The 23,361-nt window shown below is 38.7% G+C and overlaps 1 protein-coding gene across 9 annotated transcripts in view; it reads left to right on the top strand.

The window, feature by feature from the left end:
- The window catches only part of Hdac9 (histone deacetylase 9), an 863,837-nt gene that overhangs the window by 690,494 nt on the left and 149,982 nt on the right, over positions 1-23,361 (top strand). For all 9 annotated transcript variants that reach the window (NM_001443943.1, XM_087554679.1, XM_087554684.1 and 6 more), the window contains 4 exon segments: positions 11,067-11,122; positions 11,377-11,464; positions 16,861-16,980; positions 17,299-17,396. In NM_001443943.1, the coding sequence (NP_001430872.1) occupies positions 11,067-11,122; positions 11,377-11,464; positions 16,861-16,980; positions 17,299-17,396 (362 nt within the window).

Genomic DNA, 23,361 nt, shown 5'->3' with positions numbered 1-23,361 from the left:
AAAATGAAAATCATCCACTTGTTTTGGTACCAGATATAACAATACTGAAATTGGATTAAACTTACCAAAAATGTTTATACAAACAAGATGATATCAAAACCAACAGGATGGCTGTCAACTGAACACAATGGTAACAGAAATCTGATTCTGTGACATTTCTTGATTATTATCTTGATTTACCCAGCATAATCTTTTATCAGGGCATGGTCCTCTCTAGTCTTACGTTTTGTCACTTTCCTAGAAGGATGTGTTTATCATTCTTTGAAAAGTCCTGAAAGAAGAAACCAACAAAATTATTTTGCCCTAATTCCTTTTTCCCCCTGAAGTTTTTCATAATATGGCTCTATTTACATGATGAAAAATACCTGATAGTTTTTGGTTAATGTGGTCCAAGAACCAGTCATGTTTAAAAAAATATATCCAGCAATTGAATTGCTGGGCTATGAGTCAAATTCAACCACTGATTGATAAACTAAACAAATTGCTTTCGGTAGGTTATTATTGCCTTACCAAGATCCACATCCTGATGACTTCCTCCCTCCCAAGACCTTCTTCATAGTGGATCCATTGTTATTATATTCATAAAGGCTCAACTTAAATTACATGTAACATGAGCATCATCAGATGCCTTGTCTCCTTACCAGAAGCCTGGTTTTCATGAGTGCGTTTCATCCTTGTATCGTCAGTGTTGCCAGGCTCAAGTCTGTGGGCATTACAGACCACAGATGCCAGGCTGCCTTAACCCTGTCTTCCAATGCTGTCATCATGGCCCTTCCTTCAGGATTCCTCAGGGAGAAGGGCTGCCATCTGGGCATAAGCTTTAGGGTGCACCATCCAGTTAAACTGCTAATGTTGGGCTCCTTTTTCCTGGCTCCCTTGAGCTTACTCAATGAAACAAAATGCGATTCCCATATGTCCCTCATTGTTTTCTTGGCAAGTCGCCCCACCTCCCTTAGCATTCCAGATTCTAGTATGCTTAAGACAGTCTTTGTGAACTTTTTCTTCCTTCAAAGGTTGTGGATTCGTCACATTGATTCTAAACTCAATTTGACTCTTTTTGAAAGTCCTTTGAAGGCTAAATGAGCTCCTATTAAGTGCTGTACCAATATATAATCAAAATACTGTGCACTCTGTTGAAGTACGGTAGAAGACAATCCAGAAAGTTGAGTACAATTTACTCATTTGGATGCAAAATTTGTAAATGGCTTATATAGTGCTAGGATATTCCTATTGAGCAGTAGGCCTTTTTTCCCACCATAAATATTTGTGTGTTAGGGAAAGCTAAAGATCTATGAACTTCAAAATGCAAAAATTTTTTATTAGCCTAGGTATAGTTTAACTTTCAGAAATTAAAACTAGCAATCAAATTGCTGCTACAATATAATCAATAAGAAGCCATATCTCATAGTATAAGTTAGCATAAATAAAGAGAAAGAGCTCAGGAGGAGTCCAGGATCCATAGTTGGTACTGCACAAGGATTCTTATAGGAAGTGATATAGGCATGGTGAGTAAATGATGAAAGTATCATATTCATAAATGTCAACTTTAGATTGTAGGTTACACAGCCACTCATCATCCACATGGATATGCCTGAGTTACTCCTGAGAAGTAGTATCTGATTCAATTCCTGTTTACTTTTACAAGGTAGATATAAATGTGGAGAGGAGTGAGACAGGACAAGAGGGATGTCTTATTTCTGCATCCTTGAGTAAGTTTCTAATCGTGTAACTCCCCAAATAAAGTATTGGAGATTGGCAAGAGAGAAGTAGTGTTGACTTCAATAATTGTGTATGATCTTGGCCAAAACATTACATGCAATTGTAGCAACAATTGACTTTGTTTAAATTTCCAGTGAAGGATTTTGAGGTTAAGTAAAAGAGTAAAATCCCATGTCACTCTCTTTAGTGTCATATGAGTCACTGAATGAAATCTCTTGCCACTATCACAGTAGTACAAGTGCTATTTTGGATGGGAACACATATAAAGAAATTAAAGTGACTTATAATAGACTTTCCATAAGAATTGTGATTGTTATTTTGGGCTTTATTCAACATTACTTGAAAAAAGGGGGTGAAATCCTCTCTCTCTCTCTCTCTCTCTCTCTCTCTCTCTCTGTGTGTGTGTGTGTGTGTGTGTGTTTCTCTCTTTTTCCCTCCCTCTCTTTTCCTCTTCTTCATTGGATAAAATATTTGTATACAAGAAAAATTATTTGATATTCTTAAAGAATTACTTATGATCAAGATAATAGGAGAGAAGAAATCACAGACCATTTTGGCATACTATTATGTATTTCTGGACTGGCTGCTTTAAGTCAGTTCCTAAAAAAAATCATAATCAAATGATTTATTCATAGATATACTAGATGGGTATAATCATCACTGAGTATCACCATGGGCTTAAATATTTAAAACAACCTTTAACATTTTTCTTTAGAAAAATGAAGCCCAAAGTTAAAGAGGGAGTTGCAAAGTCATTTGTTTAGTATGAGCTCTATGGTTTAACTGGGCTTGTGGCTTCCAGTGACCTATTACAGCCACATCAAGCATGGCATGTCAACCTCCAGTCCAGCTAATGCATTGGAGGTAATAATTCAACCATCACATGGATGATACTTGGAAATACATGCTGCAAAATTTTTCCAAGCTGTGTTTGTCTGGATACACACTCTTCACTGAGCACTGATATTTTAGTACATCTAGAAATACTTCAGTAATACCACTTAAGATCAGAAGGTAATGACAAAGCTCTCAATTAGCCATGAGCTGAAATAGAATTTCTGAAAACCACATCTGAAACAGCTGGTATGAAGTGCTCAGTCAATATTTGGATAGGTTATGGTTAATGCTATGCAGAAAGCATGTTGTGTCCTCAAAATATAGCTCTATCTAAAATAATTAAGAATCTAAAGTTTGATTAGGGATTTATAAAAAGATAAGCAGCCATCATGTGTTTACTTTAATCTAGAAAAAAGAAAAGGAATGAGTGACCAATAAGACATGTGGGTGTTATGGGGGTATTAGTTTATTTTTTCTTGACATGTGCATAAATAATACACATTTTTCTGTTGGAGGTTCTGCATTAGCTGAATGAAACACATAGTGTGTCCCTCCTGTGCCATCTTATCAGTGATTGATGGACTCTTATTTTCATGACTTTGAACTCTATGTTGTTTGACACGCATTGGAATTATGGGTAGCATTTTGCCATTCCTTGACTACCTACTTGGCCACAGCAGTGTCATGTAAATAAAAGTGTGCATTTTCACCGCTTATGAGACCATGGTTATAAACAGTGCAGATAAAATAGGTTATTTTGCAGAGTCTTAATTTTTAGTGCCTACTCTTACTGTCTTAGTTGTAGTTTCTATTGCTGTGAAGAGACACCATGACCATGGCAAGTCTTAAAGAGGAAAGCATTTCATTGGGGCTGACCTAACAGCTTCAGACGTTTAGTCCACTAGTGTCATGGTGAGAAGCGGGGCAGCACACAGGCAAACATGGTACTGTAGAAGGAGATGAGATGTCTACATTTTGATCTGCAGGCTGCAGAAATTATTGTATGCACACTAGGCCTAGCTTGAGCATATGAGACCATAAGCCTGCTCCCACAGTGGCACACTTCCCCCAACAAGGCCACACCTCCAGGTACTGCCATGCCTTATGGGCCATGCATTCAAACACATGAGTCTGTGGGGCTATACCTGTTCAAACCACCACAGTTACCATAGCAATGAGCTTAGCTTATGTGAAGTAAGAAGTGAATATTGAAAGTAGATTTAGTAATTCTTGTACTGCATTCCCTTTATTTGCCTAGAGAAAATTTCACTCTGTATGTGAGGAAGACAAAAATAAATTTGACATTTTGATACATTTGTCCAGAAAAAAATGTAGATTTTATCAATTGTAAAAATAGACTAGCCTAAAATGATTAGAATTCTTTTCCTGAAATTCGTTTTTATATATAGGCAATATTATAAATGTCATCTGGCTATATAGGACAGACAATTATATTTCTCTACACAGTGACACCAAAACCCACATTATCTCTTTGTTTTAACTGAGAAGTTTCTTTTATATTAATTGAAACACCAAAAGCAAAGCAAGTGCATGCTCATACTTAAAACTTAAAATGTAAATGATTACTGTTAAAGGGGATAAACTACTATAGAGAAAACTTGAAAAGAGAAAACTTGGATCATTCAAACAACAATGTTAGCACTGTTGACTTGGCATCAGCCCACAGCAGCAAGCAGTATTTATGAATTTGCTCAGATTAATGACTTGGCCATCACAAGTCAGAATAAAATGTAAATTGAAGAGAAGTTCCATGGGATTAAAAAATAGGAAATAAATCAAAATTTTATGGAGTAAACATTGATAATTTTTACTACAACCATCTAAACACTCAAAGATTCAAAGGGAAAGGATCAACAGGAAGAGCCTGCATGTGATACAAATGTTGAATAACTATTTTTCACAATAACTAAACTCTGACACTCTCTCTCTTTCTCTCTCTCTCTCTTCCTCTCTCTCTCTCTATCTCTCTCTCCTTTCTCTCTCCTCTCTCTCCTGTATCTCCTGTCTCTCTCCTCTCTCTTTCCCCTCTTTCTCCTCTCTCTCTCCTCTCTCTCTTCTCTCTCTCCCCTCTCTCTCCCATCTCTCTCCTCTCTCTTTCCCCTCTTTCTCCTCTCCTCTCTCTCTCTCTCTCTCTCTCTCTCTCTCTCTCTCTCTCTCTCTCTTTCTCTGGGGTTTTTTTTGACACAGGATTTCTTTGCATAGTGTTGGCTGTCATAGAACTATCTGCTTAAAGCAGGCTGGCCTCAAACTCATGGAGATCCACCTGCCTCTGCTTCCTTAGGGCTGGGATTAAAGCCACATGCCGCCCACCACCAACTGGCAAAATCTCCTACCATAACCATGATAGTACAAAAGAACAGATCACTGCACCTTTTGTTGAACACTATATATGTCCTTCCTTCCTTCTTTCCTTCCTTAGCTCTCTCTCCCTTCTTCCTTTCTCCCTCCCTCACCTCTCCATCTCTATCTATCTTTCTTTAATTCTTCATTCTTTTTTGTGTAGACACAGTCTCACTATATAGGCCATGCTAACCCCATCTTATTCCAGCCTCTCAAAAATGTGGGATTTACAGTAGTTTACCAATATGGCCATCCTTGTTTTTATAGCTATTATTTATGACAAGTGTATTATTGTTTTTTAAGCAAAGTATTATAAGACTAATTGGAAAATATAAATTGAAGTGTTATATGGTTAGAATCAATGGAAACCCTGTTTTATGACATACAACAGATCATTGGTGCCAGAAATGAAGGTATATAGACAAATGGTAAAGGAATTACTTCTTAAGAAGTTGAGTATCTAGGTATTTCTGTAGTAATATTCTCATTTGAAGTTAGTCCCAGCCTAGTTCATCAAACCAAGATGTGTTTGTTATATTTTTTCATTTTGACAGTCAGCAAGAAGAATAATATGCTTTAAATTAAATGTTTCATTTGGCATATGGTTATGGAGGGCTCAGTCCAAGGTCTCTGTTTCCGTGTTTCTAGACTGCCTAGTTAGAGTCTTTCTGTGGTGAATAGACACCTTTACCAAGGCAACTCTTAGAATGACAACATTTAATTGGGGCTGACTTACAGGTGCAGAGGTTAAGTCCATTATCATCAAGGTAAGAGCATGGCAGCACCCAGGCAGGCATGGTGCAAGAGGAACTGAAAGTTCTATAACTTCATCTGAAGGCCTCTAGGAGAAGACTAGCTCCCATATGGTTAAGAGGAGGGTTTTATTGTCCACTGCCACAGTGGCACAGTTCCTCCACAACAAAGCCACAACTCCTAATAGTGCCACTCCCTGGAACAAACATATTCAAACGACCATATAGACCATGGTAAAGAAGAATATCAGGATAGAAAGGCGGGGCTCAGGAAAGTCCCTGCACTCAGGACATCTAGGAACAAAGAAGATAGAGGAAAGAGTCAGGGATCAGATGCCTTTCAAGTGGCCTACTTTTTCCAGCTAAGCCCTGCCTCCTTTGTTTCTACTGCAGCCCCGAATAGAAATGGTGGCTCTATTTTGGTCCCAAGTATTGCACCCAAGTGCCTGTGAGATATATTTCACATTGAAAACTAACCAAAGGATTTTATTTATCATAAGGCACAAAATATTTCCTGCATTTCTGAGGAAATCTACCCTACAAGGTGACCTCCAAGTAATATGAAACTCCCCATAGCAAGTCTAACTGTGACCTACAAAAAGCTGAAGTGCTAATTTCTGTGGAGAGTAAAGAATTTGATGCCAAGGCCAGACTGGAGAAACAGGCACAGAAGATACAATAGTCTGCCATCTACTCTGAATGTATTTTTATTCTTTTATTCATTTTTCCTTGATAGATCCAAACCATGGCCTTGCATGTGCTAGGCGCATCCTGTACCACTGAACTTCTCCAGCAAATTTATTTACTGGCCTTTTGCTATGAATCAAATGTCATATCAGATTAGAGATCAAGGTGACAAGCAGAAAGTAGATGGTATAGTTTGTGTAGACATTATGCATATACATCACAATAATCAAAGCCAATCAAAGTAACTAACTCCAGTTATCACTGTAAGTGATACATCAGTAGGAATGGAGATGTCTCAGAAATAGTGCCCACTGGAACTGTAAGACTGTCTTGCTCTGCTTTGCCTAAAGCAAGATTCCACAGGCTGAGTAGCCCAAAGAGCATAGATAGGCCTTCTCTTAGCTCTGAGGTCCTAGAAGCCCAAGTCAGCCAAGGGTTGTAATCCTTGAGTTGAGCTGCCTTCTGCTTCCAAAATGCTGAAAGGGAGAAGAAGTAAGCCAAAGGCTGCAAGAAGCCTTTTTAGACAGGAAGTTAGTCTCCTTTGAAAGGGGGGGAACCCTCATGATGATTTTACCTTAATTTCTGTCTCTTCATTTGGTGATAAAACCTAGGCTCCCTACACATTCACTGCTGACAGGCATCTTGGTCTTCATGAGGGTTCTCTAACAATTGGAGCAGAGGCTGTCTCTGACTCTGTTGTCTGTCTTTGGATCCCTTTCCCCTAACTGGGCTGCCTAGTTGGGCCTCAATGGGAGAGGATGAGCTTAGGCCTACTACAACTGGGTATCCCAGAGTCGAGTGGTACCCAAGAGAGGCTTCTCCTTCTCAGAGAAGAGGGGAGGTAAAGAAGGGGAGAGATTTGTAAGGGTGGGTAGAGGAGGGGGGCAATGTAAATTATATATATATATATACATATATATATTTAATAGGAGGAGAAAGTTAACAATTGCTCTAATTAAAATTATCCAAGTGGTGAAAAGTAGATAGACAGAGAGGAAAGAGAGCTACAGTCAGCTGTGCCTGGATAGGTGTAGGAGGAAAATGGATAGAAAAGTCAACAGCAAGGGCTGCGGAGAATAGGTGAACAGATTTATCACTTTTAGAATGAGAAAAATTTATTCTACTTGCATTTCTTTTCTAGGTGAAATCAGAACAACTTCTCAGCCGAAGTTAAAAAGTTAGTAAGGGGTTATTGAAAATTTGAAGAAAAAGAAAAAAAAAGCCAGACTGACTCATGAGAGCCATGGACAGTTGGTTCATTGATAATGGAATGTGCTGTGGTTTCCAGCCGTCCTAAGGAATGTACTTGAGCTGAAGATTATAACTTTAAAGGACAAGCAGACATCTGGCTTTTATGTGTGCTTAGATAGATGCGGGAATAGAGCAGGTGTGAGTTGTATCTTATCAGACTTGTTATTTTGCCTGAGTATGTAAGAAAGGATACAGAATAACATGATTGAAGATGTGCAAAGGACTGAATGTATGATTTTCTTCAGAGATCGTGTGTTGAAAATTTAGCTCCCACTCACTGAGACATAAGTCCGTAATAAAGATTATATGAGGTTCTGAGGGCCTTATCCCAATAGAGCTAGTACCCTATACTGAATGAAAAGAACACCAGAGTTATCTACCATTAGCACCCAGGAGAAAGGCTGTTTGGAGACTGTGGTAAGAAATCACTAAGCAATGACCACAAGAAAGTCCTGCTAGAGCTCAGTCAGGAAGTCTCCAGAACGTTGAAAAATGATTGATATTTTGTTCTAACAGCATGAGTGATTGCATGAGGAAATGACGTGGTCAGGAAGAAAGGACAGGGTGACAGTGTATGGAAAGAAGTAAATGTAACAATGGCCTAAAAATGAAAGCAAGATATGGGGAAACTGAACGTGGTGGCAGATGAATGCTGTGTCGTGAAATTAAATCAGGTCAATGAATTAGAAGTAGGAGGTGGGCTCAAGTTTTGTCTGAAATGATGATGAGGTCATGGGAGATTTTCAAAAAAATTCATGACAGAGATGCTCTCCCTAATGACAGTCTAAAAGGAGGAGAGGAAGTGGAATCAAAATGTATTAATAACATGCATCAGAAAGTGAAGAAAGGAGGATACTGGATAGATAGTTCAAGGTACCAACTCCTACGAAGGCAAAATCCTTAAGGAAGGATTGAGTGTGTGGCTTCTTAGAATGTTGGTGCCCATGTGCAAGGTCCTGCAGCCTAACCCAGTAAAGCAAAATCCTGAAGGAGTGGGCATAAGGATAGAAGCACAAAACCAAGTAATTTTTCAGAGTAAAATCATCAGGAGTGGGGAGTGAACTAAAGTGAAATGGAGAGTCAGGAGAGAGAATTTACCAGCCTCTGACTTGAAGTAATGTGGGCAACATGGTGTTACTGCCCTGCTCAGGAGACTGGGAGATTAGTAAATTATTTTCTGAATAAGTAGCTTGAAGTACCCTTAAGCTATCCAAGTGAATCTGTTGAGCAGGTATTGCATGGTTAAGTGGCCCATTTATTCAGTGCTTTCAGAATATTAGCTGACCATTTAGACAGTCAGCAGTTTCTATACTTGAAAATTAAATATGGCCTTTTTTGTAAATCTCCAGACGCGATTAATAAATTTGTTTTGGGGAAAACACCCTTTATTAATCCAAAGAGTTTAGATTCTTTCCAAATGTTCTAGATAGATACAGTAGGGTTACTTTACAGAAATTTTAAGTCTTTCTTCTACAAGCATCACGCGGATGTGAAACTCCATTACAGCATATAGAAGTGTAAAATATGCTTTATCGTTGGGGGGTCTTTTATTTGATTCATAATATTCAATACATATTGTTTGCTACTGTTTTTTCAAGTTATGTAAACATTACCTTTTTTATAAGACAGTTTTTTTTAATGAAATTGAAGCAGAATGGTAGTAGTTACTACAGAAAGTTATAAAGCAAAAAGCAGGCCTTGTTCAGATGTTCGGCTCTAAGAAGGTAATTCTGGCAGTGTTCATTGAAAAAGTCTTTGCATGTACACTTTGTCTTCTCACCTTATATTTGCTCCCTTTCATTCAGTGACTTTTATGAGTTTACCGTGATTTTTATGAATTCTCCATCCTATGATTATTTAGCAACCTAGCATGTTTAAATTTCACTGTTTATTATTTTTATTACCCATCACCACCTCTTCTTTCTATAATAAAGGCTGGAGAAACTATAAATGATTTAAGAAAAGGATGAGAAAAAAAGGAAAGGGCAAGAGATACGTGTATCATCATCCCTAGTTTAATTAGTGTGATATTATGTTTCTTCTTAGTCCATTTTCTGCTGCTACAACCAAATATTACAGATTAATGTATAAATAATAAAGGTGATTTGACCATACCAGCATATGGTCATGTCCTCAGTCAATACATGAGGAAAAGTTAAGAGAATACGTCTAACAGCGTTTTCAGCAGCAAGCTGCCCCACCCACTTCTAACCCACTCACTGACTACAGCATGAATCTGTACATGAGGACAGAGACCTCATGACGGGATCACCATGTTAAGGCCCTACTTCATACTAGAGCTGTCCTAAGGATAACATTCCCAGTGCACAGGAAGATACAGGTAAACTATAGCAACTTCTAGTTTGTTTCACAAGTGATTATTATCTGAACTCACAAAAATATATAGTAAATATCCATTGGATATAAATTATTATAACAAAGATCGTATGCAAGAAGATCAAGGGAGAATGACTTTTTGGTACCTCTACGGTTTCAGGTAAAGATTTAAAAAGAAATAATTCTTGAGGTATAATAAAATCATTTTAGAAATTTATGGATTGCGTGTTAAGGAAGCATCCTTTTTTTGAGCATGCATCTCAAATCATGCTACAGTGAAAAAGTGGTGTGAACCGTGTGATAAACGATTATTTTTTCAATCGGACAACCCATCGTCTCTGAGCGCGCAGCCTTCAAGGATTTATAGCTCCCAGCCTTTGTGCTGGAGTCTCGTCAGCTCTCTGTGATGCATGCCCACTAACCTGGAGGTTAAGGCATTTCTTGATCATGGATATATCTGACTGCCGCTCAGCTCTGGAATTCTTTATAAAATTCCAGAACTTGGGCTAGAAATTGACTTGGGGAATCCAATAAACTCGCAAACCTTGGACATCATCCAAGCTAAATTTATAGACTGGAAGAAATGTGGGCTTTCCATTGTTCTCCTTTTCACCTTTCCGGGCTTTCTTTTGTGTCTACGTGCATGTGCGAGTGTAAATTTATCATTTTGCTGACACTGGAGTGGAAATAACCACTGAGGGGACCGAGGTCAGGCATTTTCACTTTGGATCTTTCCTGATCTTACCGAACTCTGACCCAAACCTGCACCGAGTGAATTTCTTCTCTCTGTCGGATGTTGATGATAGAAAATAAGAGGTTGCTCTTGCAAATGAATTGCATGCGTCTCACAGCTGAGATGATTGTCCGATAGCCACAGGCAACTCCTGACTCCCTGTTCTTTTTCTGCTCAGTATGGGCCTAGATGAGACAGGATCTGAGTGATGTGATCCTATATTTTGTCACAGTTGATTCTGTGACAGGGTGATAAGGGCAAGGAAACAAGCTTGGGTGTGTCTGAAAGACATCAGACTTCTTTGTGTGTCTGTGACGCTAACCATACAGGCTGTAGTGATCCAAGCAGCATCGTTGTCCTGCTATTGAAAACCTATCTTGTGCTTACAGAATGGGTTTGCTGTTGTGAGGCCCCCAGGCCATCATGCTGAAGAATCTGCAGCCATGTAAGTACCAGGGCCCATTGCCATCTTCAAGTGCCATGGTTCCTGGCAGTCACCTGCCCCATGCATGTTTCTGAAGCCTCTAATTGTTTGCAGATGGACTGAAAACTCTCTCGCGAGGTACTCCCAGAAGCAGATTTATAGCTTCAGAGATCATATAGCAAATTTTTTTTAAAAAAAAATGCTCTGAACATTATTTATAATGGTTTTCCTGGATGATTTGCTTTCTTATTTCTCTGTTCTTCTCTATTCCACAGGGGGTTCTGCTTTTTTAATTCAGTCGCAATTACGGCCAAATACTTGAGAGACCAACTAAATATAAGCAAGATATTGATCGTAGATCTGGTATGTATGCCTGGCCAGGGCTGCATTTTCAGAGACTCTAGATAAAAGGGAATAGATGTGTGTTTCTCTGTATGGTTGTCTTGCTTTTAGCACTTGCAAACAACTGAAGGGGTGTGTTTCCTTTGAATGTGGAAACTCATTAAACCCGGGATTGCAGTTCTGAAACCATAAACATTCACGTTTCACTTTCATGGTGTTAACTGCAATTTAATGAGAAGAAGGCGCAGATCGGGGCAACTTTTATGATCCTTAAATGAATTGATACTTCCACAGTTAAATAGCCCAACAGAACCTGAATTTACTTTTCCCTACAGAATATAGACTTTAAATAGTCAGATGTGCTGGAAGGCATGGTGTTGCTTTGGTTACCAATTGGCCACTTCCCCTGGTTAGCAATCGTGTCCCTTGTTGTGCAACACTGGTATTATTAAAACAAGTCAACATGTCATTCTTTGTGAAGAGATCTCAGGCCTCAGATGCCAGTCTGGGATGACTCCCCGCAGGAACCCTGAGTGATTCTAAGTCAGAGGCTATGGGTTCCTCTTTCATTTTAACATGATGCCTTCTTACACAATAGTTAGGATTTGTTTAACAAATGGTTTGTTTAAATGCAGATGACACTTGGCAGCTTGTCCAAAATGTATTCAAGAATAATGAGCTGGAGATCTGCCCCATACAAAAAGGAGCAGCCCGGGAGAGGGCGAGGGAAAGCCAATGGTGATTTATGAGGCTCCTTTTCAGTTTTCCTGCACTTTACCAGGAGGTGTAATAGGTTGTCTGACGAAGTATAGACAGGAAATGAACCCTGGCATCCACGCCGAACCTGCTGCATCTGTACTTAATTAATTTTTGCAGGTGATAAAAGATTTAAAGGCAAAATATGCTAGAGGTTTTTTTTTTTTTTTGAAGTGCAAGGCTTAATAGTTTAAATCTTGCTCATATCTGCACTCATAATTAAATCTTATTGGAAGTCATGGCATCGGTCTCCAGCCCTTAGATTTAGTTAAGTGGGTGCCCACAGAGGGTGGAGCGCCTACTAACGAAGTCATGTAAAGAAATGTTTAAATGAAAATGAAGCATTGAGAAAGTGGAGCACTGGCCAGCACTTCTCCGGCTTGATTAGGACAACTGTCTCTGTTGTACCTTTGGTGCAAGCACTTGTGTGTGGAAAATATTGAATTCCAGTTTTCTGTGTGTTTTCTAAACACGCTCAATGTAGGTCACAGTTCACTATTAAATCGGCTGTATTCAAGGCTAGAATATAACAATGCCGAGTTCTTGCAATGTTGCATAATTAAAGACACCCGTACCTATTCTCTCATACACATTCAAAGTAAAAATTTAAGTAATTAATAGTCTTGCATGAATTTTAATGTACTATAATAAAAACTGTGTGTTCTTGTAGTTTTACAAGTACTTGGCTAGCGATAGAAGCCCAAAGTTTCGAAGAAGAGGTGTCAAATGTAGATCCAAGAATTTTGGAGGCGGGCAAAGTGATTGGCTAGCTGTTCACTTCCTTCTTAAGAGTCACGGGCGCGTCTACTGCATAGATACTGAGCTGTACAGTCTTTAGGTCTGACTGTAGAGAAAATCTGACATGATCTGTAAACTGATTGTCCTGGTGGCTCTAAGAGGTCAGTCTTCTGTAAGTTGCTAGGCTTTGAGTGTGACTTTACTCTGCCACCCAGTCCATAAAGGATACCCATTCCCCAGTGGCTCCAACAGATGAGAAGTTTTTGTTTCAGATCCTCGCAGTGTATGAAGTCCTGACCAAAGGGTGGCCTCCGAGGTCACAGCAGCCCACACATTTCTTACTTTCCAGTCTTCCAAGCTCTGCAGCTGCAGGGTACTTTGAGGAAATCCCTGTTTCTTCCAGATGCTGAGAAGGAAGTTTTGAAGTGCCACAAGACGCTGAGACACCCATTGTCCTTGACCAATAGGGTCTGCTCTCCAAGTTACAGAGATGAAAGGTCTTCAGTGGGAAAACACCTTCCTCCCTTCAGATCCCTTAGCCACACAGGTTCCAGGGCTCTTAACAAGCAGCGTCACCCCATCATCTAATTGCTACTTTTTACATCCAAGTAAATACAAAGCCAGAGGTGCAACTCAGCTTCCGTCTGGGACGAGCCTAATCCAGATGTGCTTTGCACGTTAGGCAGGTGTGATCCCAGTCTTGTGTGAAGTCTGCTTACTTCCTTCTCCCTCCGACGTGCACCTCGGTTTGAAGAGTGTGGAGGAGGTGTGCTTGTTTTTCCACTTCCAAGAGCACAGCATTGTGTTCTGGGTAGAAGCATGTTCCTGAAGAAGGCTTTTCTGCCTGAGTGATAGAAACTTTAGGTAATGTGACCTAGAAGGAAGAAAACAAATATCTTTAAGTTTCGTCTTGTTATTTTCTTTATAGCAAGAAGGTTATTTCAAATGTCCTTATATTTAAGGAAATTCCATTGCTGATCAAAAACATTTAGACCTTTGTCTCCACGTAATAAATAATTATAAGGGATGGTATTAACTAGAAGAATACATGATTTATTCACAGCCATTTTTAGATAAGAATTAAAATATAGATGTTTTAAATTTTTATAATTAAACTGTTTTATAGTCTATGTTTTAACTAGAAAAGTATTGATATGCATTTTTCCCACAGTTCTAAGTTTATCTTAGATGCAAGATCTATTTTAAGGCTGTGATGATTCTTTTTATTTTTATGGTAATTTCCCATAGGCACAAAAAAAGTTTCATATCTTTTTTTTTTTTTTTGGTTCTTTTTTTCGGAGCTGGGGACCGAACCCAGGGCCTTGTGCTTGCTAGGCAAGCGCTCTACCACTGAGCTAAATCCCCAACCCCAAAAGTTTCATATCTTAGTCTAATATATATTTGTTGTTATGGAGAAGCAAGCTCATATACCTTAAGCAGTCAGTAGTTTGAACATTGCATGCCAAGAACAATGGAATAAATAACAAATGGTACTAACGGTACACTATTACCTGTAGCCCAAAACAGACTATGTGTATTCATATTCTCTGTAAGTACTTGGCAAGTAAATACAGAATCTAACATTACTTAAGGATTAGGATGGATTTCTGTGTTTTAATAAATACTGTCTGCCTGACTTATTTCTTCGTTTGCTGTGGACTAGACATATTTTCTACAATGTGTCCAACGGACATAGAGCTCAATTATTTTTGAAGAGCAGATGATTTTATATCAGGGATGAAGTATCTATTTTTATTCTCCATTGTTCAAAAATAAACTTATCCATTGTCATTGGAGAAATAACAGTAGTCAAAGTAATGATTTTCTTTTTCTGCTTTTCCAAATCTGGGCTCGTTTATATCCAAACAACCCTGACCATTGCTAAGGAAGGGTTGCAGAAATGTCTCTCTATGGTTGTGTTTTGTTAAGTGTTCTTTTATTTTGATTTGTTCTTTTAAACTTATTCTAGATATCTAATAGCTAGCACAAAATATGTTGAGGTTTAAATTGATTCATTTTTGTTTACCTAAAGAAAAATATTTTACTATATTTTCTTTTATTTTGAAGATTCAGAAACCCATGAATTAATATATTATCAGTAAGTTATATATTTTTTCTGGCATTTGTCTTTAGCTAGGACAAATTTCTGAGATGACTCTTATCTGCCTGAGTTATGGTATGATTCTCTAATTATATTGGGCAGTGTGTGCCATTCAAAGGAAGGAGGGAATTACCGTATGTATCTGCCACAAGGCGGGATGGCAAGCTCAGCGAAGGGTTTTAGCAGTCACTGTAATGAGGCTTTGGAAATGTCCACTGAAATTGGGGGCTGGAGATTGGAGAAGAAAAGGATTCTGTCGGCTTCAAGGAGGATAGTCACTTTCCCAAAAAATTCCCCTAAGACTTTGCTAAAAGGATCAGAAAGATAAGAATACAACTTAACAGCATTTGTAGTAATAAATGGATTGAAGAACCAATTAACATTGTACTACCTATAGCTTCTGAGTTAATTATAGAAACTATTTGAGCATCAGTTGTCTTATTTTTTAGAATAGAGCTATCATATACATATTTAAGTAATTAGTGCAAGTTGTTTAATATTGTGCTCACTTAACAATGGTGGGAATCATTGTTGAAAACTATAAAACTTACCAATATAAAATAAAGTCCAATGCATTTAAATAGTTACAAAGTACCAAAGATATTACAACTATGTAAATAAATAGTGTAAAATTGTCCCTGAATAAAATGCATAGATCAATGTTCAATGCCTGTCTGTATCTTTTCTTCAGACAATCTTAATGCAGTAACTGAAGTTCTTAGCATCTGAGGTTTTTAATGAGGATATTTTAAAAATGTCACTCTCTCTATTATTTCCATTAGTTATGTCAATTCTGACATGTATCTATATCAAAATACAACTATCAAGTTTTGGATTATTATCATCTACAAATGTCCAATAAAATATTTATTCACTCATTGAAAATAAGATTTTTTTTGAGTAGGCAGCCGGAGAAATGTGGGAAAGCCAGAAATATGAAGGAGGAGGCTGGGATACGAGCCATGATACAATCAGTATCAGTGAGACAGATTGGACTAGATTGCATAAATCCTTGTGCCATCTTCCTGCTTTGGCCCAAAGCATTTAACAGCTAATGAGCTCATGCCCCTGTTTATTCTACTCTTGCTGTCATGATTCTAGCAAAATGTAGTATGAAGTCCTTTTCCCATCTGGCATCTTTTTTGAAGTGGCTCTAACTGCTGAGGGATTGCTAACTGAATCGAGTGCTTCAAGAGAGCCAATTTATTCAGCTGGTTGCAAAGCCTTTGACCTTAATGGTGGGACTTGGCAAATCAAGGCATACACGTATGGTTTAGTGTTCTATCAAGAATTGTGAAAATGCTCTGTAAGCCACAGATCCTCCTGAAAAAGACTAGTTTGCAGTTTAAACATTAGTCTTTTTTCCTTCCAGAGGCCAATGAGGCTAGTTAATTAAGCCTGAGGGGTTATGAACTGTTGGCAGTTAATAAGTCATAAAATTCCTCCATAAAACAGGATGCAAGATTCCATCACTGAAGCAAAGAGTACAAAGCGCCGGTGTATAAATATCTAATTGTACCGAAGGACTGGGCTTTCTCAGTGACTGCTCATCTGGAGTCTCCAGGGCATGCTCGCTGTGGTTTCCTGATTTTTAGAAGCCAGTTTAAAAAAAAAAATGAAAGCATTAAAGGGTAATTTGCCTGAAAGTTCAGGAAGTAAAGGGGGTGGTGTAGAAGTAGCCTAAAAGGGAGAAAGAGAAAGACAGGGTGAGAAGACAGAAAATGAGAAGGGTGGGGTAGGAAGAGAGGGAACCAGAAATCACGAGAGCTGTCTCCAGAGTCAGATGTGACGGTATTTGTCATCTGTTTTCTTTTCCCTGTAGGATGTTCACCATGGAAACGGTACACAGCAGGCCTTTTATGCTGACCCCAGCATCCTGTACATTTCACTCCATCGCTATGATGAAGGGAACTTTTTCCCTGGCAGTGGCGCCCCGAATGAGGTTCGGTTTATTTCTTTAGAGCCCTGCTTTTACTTGTATCTCGCAGGTAATTGCATTGCGTGATTACCCCTAATTTTCTTGTCCTTTGCTGGTGTTTTAAATTACACCAGATTACCCGCTCGTCCCACAGGACCAAGAACCAGCACAGAACAAGTGCATAACCCAGAGCACTGGTTGTCAAGTGGAGTTGGGTTGATTTGAAGCTGTGTTTGATGTTTACTTCAAGAGCTCTCTTGTGCTTGTCCCCCACCCCTCCTTTTGTTTCTTTCCTTTCCTCCTGTCCTCCTAACCCACAGTGGTGTGTTTTTCTCTCCCCAGGTTGGAGTAGGTCTGGGAGAAGGCTACAATGTAAACATTGCCTGGACAGGCGGCCTTGACCCCCCTATGGGAGATGTTGAGTACCTTGAAGCATTCAGGTTGGTACTTCTTTCTCTCTGAAAGTGTCACCTTAGAAAACACAAAATGTGAAAGAGAAATGTGAATTTCTAGCGTAAAGAATCACTACAAAGCCATGTGAAGATGCTTGTAAGAAAATAAGGGTTATCAAGACCTAGTTTCGTTTACACATTTGGCCAGACCAGTTTTGTTTACACAAGTATATTTAGCCAGTCACCAAAGCTTGCTTCCCCTCCACTCCAAAAGGGGAAAATTTACTATCAGTTTACTTTGTCTGGAGACTTCTGCCCATTATAATAGGTGTGATGTAAAATAGACATTTACACAGTAAATGCTCAGAGAAGACCTTTAGTGCCTGTGGAGCTTTGTAGAGCAAGAATTTCCCAAACAAAGATCTCTTTGGATTTCTCAGATCATTGCATGGACCTGGGATATTCCACCTGATAGCAAAAGACTTTTGCATATTACCTTCTCTTGAAAAAAATATTAGCCCGTTGTTTGTTTTCAGCTTGTCTGGAGGTAAATTCTGTCACTTGTGTTTTTAACTAAGCAAAGAACCTTAACAATTAATTCAAACAAGAAAAACAAGAAATTAAAATCTTGTGTTCTGACTCTATATTAAGGTTTGTTTCTCTGTCTCTGTCTCTCTGCCTGCCCTCACTTTCCCTTCTGTGATGTTTTAAAAGGAACATTTCTTTTCTAGAACATACATACATACATACATACATACATACATACATACATACATACAAACGAGGATTTTGTAAAGATCTGTTTAAGGAGAAATCTCACTTTATCTCCATGTGAGCCTCCACTCTCCGGTTTCCAGGAGATTTAACCCACCGGTGATGCATAACTTCCTACATCTTTTGTGGAGTTAAAAGCAAAAACATAACAACTTCATGAAAATAATGAATATGAGAGTTATTTGTAGTTTTGAAATGTACCAATTATAAACCCTGGAGAAGAGAGGTCATCTACAGTGTATCTGAGCAAAGCAGAACTACGGGGAAGTTTCAGTAAGTATGAGTCTGCTGAGTTCCCAGTATTCTCTGTGTCATGTGTTCCTCACTATCTTACTGAATAGAAGGTCACGTCTCATTAGGTAAGAGGTCCACAGAACTGATAGACAAGTAGTTACTATGGAATAACAACGCTTGGTTTGGTATCTGACATACAAAGGAAAATTCTACCGACATTTTAGATGTATATTCTGGAAGAGGTACCCACAATACGTAGAGGAACAAAAGCAGAAACAATTTTATATACTGTAAGCATGGACTGTATCTGAAGAAATCCTGCTTTACTTAGCAGCAAGCTTAAAAATTATTATTTTAAAAGTAACATCTTGGCTGGTCCGAAGGTAGTGAGTTATCTCAATTGATTGTTCACAAAAGTAACATCTTGAAGGAGCTCTAAGGTCTTTCTGGATGTTAATTTTATTAACATAAAACACACATAAAGTGAATGTGCTTTCATGGCACCTTAAATTATCAGCACAATGTAGAAGTGAATCTCGGCATGAGCAGTGGTGAGTGACAATTTATACTCACATGAAAAAGTAAATGGTAGATGAGTTTCCTTTGAACATAGTTTCATTTAATAATATACAAACGGATACTAAGTGTGCTTTATTATTCTGTGGTTGAAACAGTAAATGAACCAGGAAAGGTGCTTTATGTTGGCTGGTTGTAGACAAGTTATATTAGTAAGCTGATATAAACTCCTGAGTCCATTCAGTGTTCTTATATATTACTATATGAATTAAAATTGGAGCATGTGATTTTCATAGTTATTTAAGAACTAGATTTTAAACTATAATAATCCCATTAGTTGATAACTCATGGCTATTATTTTAATGTTTATGCTTGTAAATACTTGTGAATTTGTAATGAATGAACCAAGGCAGTAAGCAATTCATTCAAAAAGTATTTCCTGAATGCACTGTATGCAAAGGACTGTGGTGATCAAAATATAGGACTTTCTTGCTTTCAGGCAGGGACGTTCTTAAAGAAGTGATGTATAACAATTCTAGAGCCCACATGGCTTAGACAGAGTGCTCCAACACTTCCTAAAAGATCAGGTAAATGTGTAAGCTATTGCTCAGTCTGTAGAAGTTTGCTGGGGACAAAGGGACTAGCCTGTGTGGGGATGAAGGTAGATCATGAGATGCTCTGTCATTGTTACCTCAAAGGCAGGGAGGGACCTCGCTCAGTAAAAGGACAATAATTCATACTCTTAGACCCAACTCTGTGTGTTTGTTTGGCTGTCCATGGTCATTTTGAATGAGAATGGCCTCGGTTGGCACAAGTGTTTGAATACTTGTCATTCAGTTAGTGTCTATTTGAGGAGGATTACGAGATAAGACCTTTCAGGAGGAGGTTTGACATTTTAGGTGAGAAGTTTCAAAGGAATCACCGTTTTGAGTTAGCTCTCTTGGCCTCTCACGTGCGGATCAATATGTGAACTGTCAGTTGTTCCGGCCACATTTCTTCTCGGCCATCATGATCTCTAACCCTCTGAAACTGTAGATTCCAATAAACTCTAAGTTACCCAGGTCATGACATTTTACCACAGAAATAGAAGAGTAGCTAAAACCGAAGTTGGTAAGGGTTGCTGTTACAGACATGACCTTGTAGTGTTCTAGATGAAAGCGAACGACTGTGATAGTTCAGACTAGAAAAGCAGTTAGATGCTGTAAGCAAGGACTATTAAGTCAGCCTATCCGGAGCCTTGAAGACGAAGACGAGATCATTTAGACTGTGGAGGCCCTGCTCAAGGAACTTTAGGAGGAAGTAAAGATTTCAACAGCTGCTTGCCTAGAGGGCTAAGAACGTGACTACTCTGCCCTGTCCTAAGAATTTGCCTGGTGTTAGATTAAAAAGCAAGGAATTCACTTCTTTGGCAGAGATTTCAAGACAACCTTATATTGACTCTGTCATATCAGTAGTCACTCATATGTACATCTACAACCTAAATGAACAAATGGGACAAAAAGAAACACCGAATGAACAGTTTGAAGAGAGAAAAAAGAGAATTAGGAGATTTAATGTTGGAGCCAAGACTTGTGTCAAAAGCAATGAGATTAAGGAGAAGTCTTATACAAAAATGGAATAGAGGGAGGTGTGGGTGTCCTTGGGGGCAAGAGGCCACCCAGCTAAGCTTTCAACTTGTGAAAGAAAAAGGCTGAAGAAATTGTTTGCTCCTCAAAAGCTACAGCAAAGAAAATCGTTTACAAATGTGAGTCAAGTCAGCTCCATCTTAAGTTAGCAGACCAACTTGGCAGCATCCTCTGTGTGGTTCTGGCTTTAGAGTCATGAAGGATACACTAGTCGTAGAGTCTATCCCTACTGTTTAGGAGCCTCTGAGGCCTGGTAGTATGTTTCAGAGCAGTCCTTGCAGCTCTGAGAGAACAAAAGGCCCTAAGATATCATTACAGGAAACTTGGAAAGGGGATCCTGGGATGTACTGAAGACTCCAAGAAGATGGAGATGTCAGGGTCATGTGAGATCTGCTAACCAGAGCAGAACACAAATAGTAAAAGTAGCCCAAAAGAGAGAGGTATGTTTTAGGCAGCAAAAATGGAAAGACAGAGTGTTCTTAGCCCTTTCACAATGGACATGGAGCTACAGGATCTGATGTTTGCTTTGCATTTTGCTCTTCCTTTCGTGTTGCATTTCCTCACTGGGCCCCTATTCTTCCCTTTGAAAGGATAATGTATACTATGTGCCATTGTATGTTGGAGGTATGTTATTTACTCTCTTCAGTGTACAAGGAATAACCAGAAATTGCCTTGAGTGTGAGAAGAGACTTTGTACTTTGAGTTTCAAACATGTTTGTGATTGAAGACTATGAAGATTTGAACTTGGACTAGATACATATTTCATTGTGATATGGCCATAGGTCTATGCAAGCCAGGGAATGGAATGTGGATGTTTGACTGAGAATGGCTTCTATAAGCTCATATGTATGTTGCAACACTTGGTATCTGGTGGTTGTCTATATGGGGAGGATTAGGAGGTGTGCCCTTGCTAGAGGAAGTATGCTAGAGGAAGGGGTGGGTTTGGAGGTTTTAAAAGACTCATTAGTTCTTTTGTTCTCCTACTTGAGGATCAATACATGGGCGCTACCACCATGCATGTTGTATCATTTTGGACTCTTTTACAAGTTGTCTTGGTTATAGCCATTAATCAGCACAAAAAAAGTAACTAGACACTGTCTGTCTATCTATCTATCTACCTATTGATCTCTCTATATCAATCAATCATCTATCACTATACATTGGAATACAAAACTTGGCATTTAATCAGATAGACTCCAGAAATAATATTGTGTATGTATGCTACATATATGTGTAATGATAACTATTACATGTACACAATGTTATTATATATAGTATAACTAATACAGCAGTTATTAGTATTACATGTATATGTGGCATACATGTATCTGCATGTTTATATGTTTGTGGGTGTAACTGTATGTATGTGTGCTATGTGTTAAGGCCAGAGGTTGACTGACAACAGGTATCTTGCTCATGGGACTCTCTACTCTACTTACTGAAACAGGGCGTTTTGCTAAACCGGTAACTTACAGATCATGTCATTTTGCTCTAAGGATGACCTGTGTCTACCTCCTTAGTGATAGGGTTCCAGGAGGTCCACCATGCTTACTTGACTTTTACATAAGATTTGAATTCTGGCCTCCATTGATCTGCTGACGCATCTCCTCAGTCTTATGATTACGTTTGAGTGTAGCATTGCCATCTAAGTATATTGCTGTCCTTTTCAAATGTTCCTTACAGGCTCGTTTGTTAAAGATGTGGTCCCACACTAGGGGTGCTATTGGAATGATGGTAGAACTTTGGGAGATAGGTAGGGTCCATGATAGGTGGTTTCCCCCGGCATTTAGGTGGAAATGTTTCTGGTGTCAATGTTTGGGTGTAATGGTGGAGGTAGAGAAACGTGTAAACAGTGTATTTTCTCTTCCTTAATTGTTTATTGTTTCTTGGCTGTGATAAGTATCTTGCAGGGAAAGCCTCAGTGAACATATTCATAGTGATATGATGGTCTGTATGAACATTTACATGTATTTTACTCTATGGTTTCTGTTATGCTCTTTCTCTAGGACAAGATGAAAACTCTACATAGACAAGCACTCCCATGCTTGTTGTGTATTTCATTTTAAAAATGAAATAGCTGCATTGGTGCAGATGATTTGGTATTTGTGACAAGCAGTTATCATTCATTTCTGAAGAATAAAGCTATCAGTTTTCAGGAGTGTTTTTAGGAAACTTTTAGTACTATTAACTATAATTTGTGTTAAACGAAGATATATTTCCAAGGTTACCATTTATGGGCCAATTATGACTATTTACAATGAAGTCTTATATGCCAGGTCCTGGATTAGAAACCTTAGAAGAATTAGGGCTAAGAAGCTGAGTGTTGGTAGTGCACACCTTTGATCTCAGCAATCGGGAAGCAGAAGCAGGTGGATTTCTGTGAGTTTGAGGACAGCATGGTCTATAGAGTGAGTTTCAGGACAGCCAGAGCTACACAGAGAAACCATATCTCAAAACAACAAACAAACAAACAAAACAAAACAACAACAACAAAAATTAGAGCTCATTAAAATTCTGGGTGTAAATCCCAGTACTGCTAACTGGAAGAGCTACGATTTCTACTTAGATCTTTGCTCTACCCACTAAGCCTTTTTGTCTTACCACATTGCTACTCTCTTATGTTCTAAGATACCAAGGAGTGATAAAGTAACAGCAAATGTTTCCAACATGCAAGACTTTAGGAGCCCTCTGCCACAAAGCCCACCTAGAAATCTTGACTGTGTAGCAGAGTTCAACCATGATGCTGGTTGACTGAGTCAGAGACAAGGAGAATCAGAAGACTCAGGTTATAATGAGCCTAGAGAAGTTTGAAAATGCTACCTATAACTCTGAACATTCATTCACTTATTCAGAGAATGCCAAAT

The sequence above is a fragment of the Rattus norvegicus genome, chromosome 6 (genome assembly GCF_021556685.1).
Source record: "Rattus norvegicus strain SHRSP/BbbUtx chromosome 6, alternate assembly SHRSP_T2T, whole genome shotgun sequence".
Classification (NCBI taxonomy): domain Eukaryota; kingdom Metazoa; phylum Chordata; class Mammalia; order Rodentia; family Muridae; genus Rattus; species Rattus norvegicus.
The sequence above is the reverse complement of the archived record's forward strand: the minus strand, read 5'-3'. Positions and strand labels throughout refer to the sequence as shown.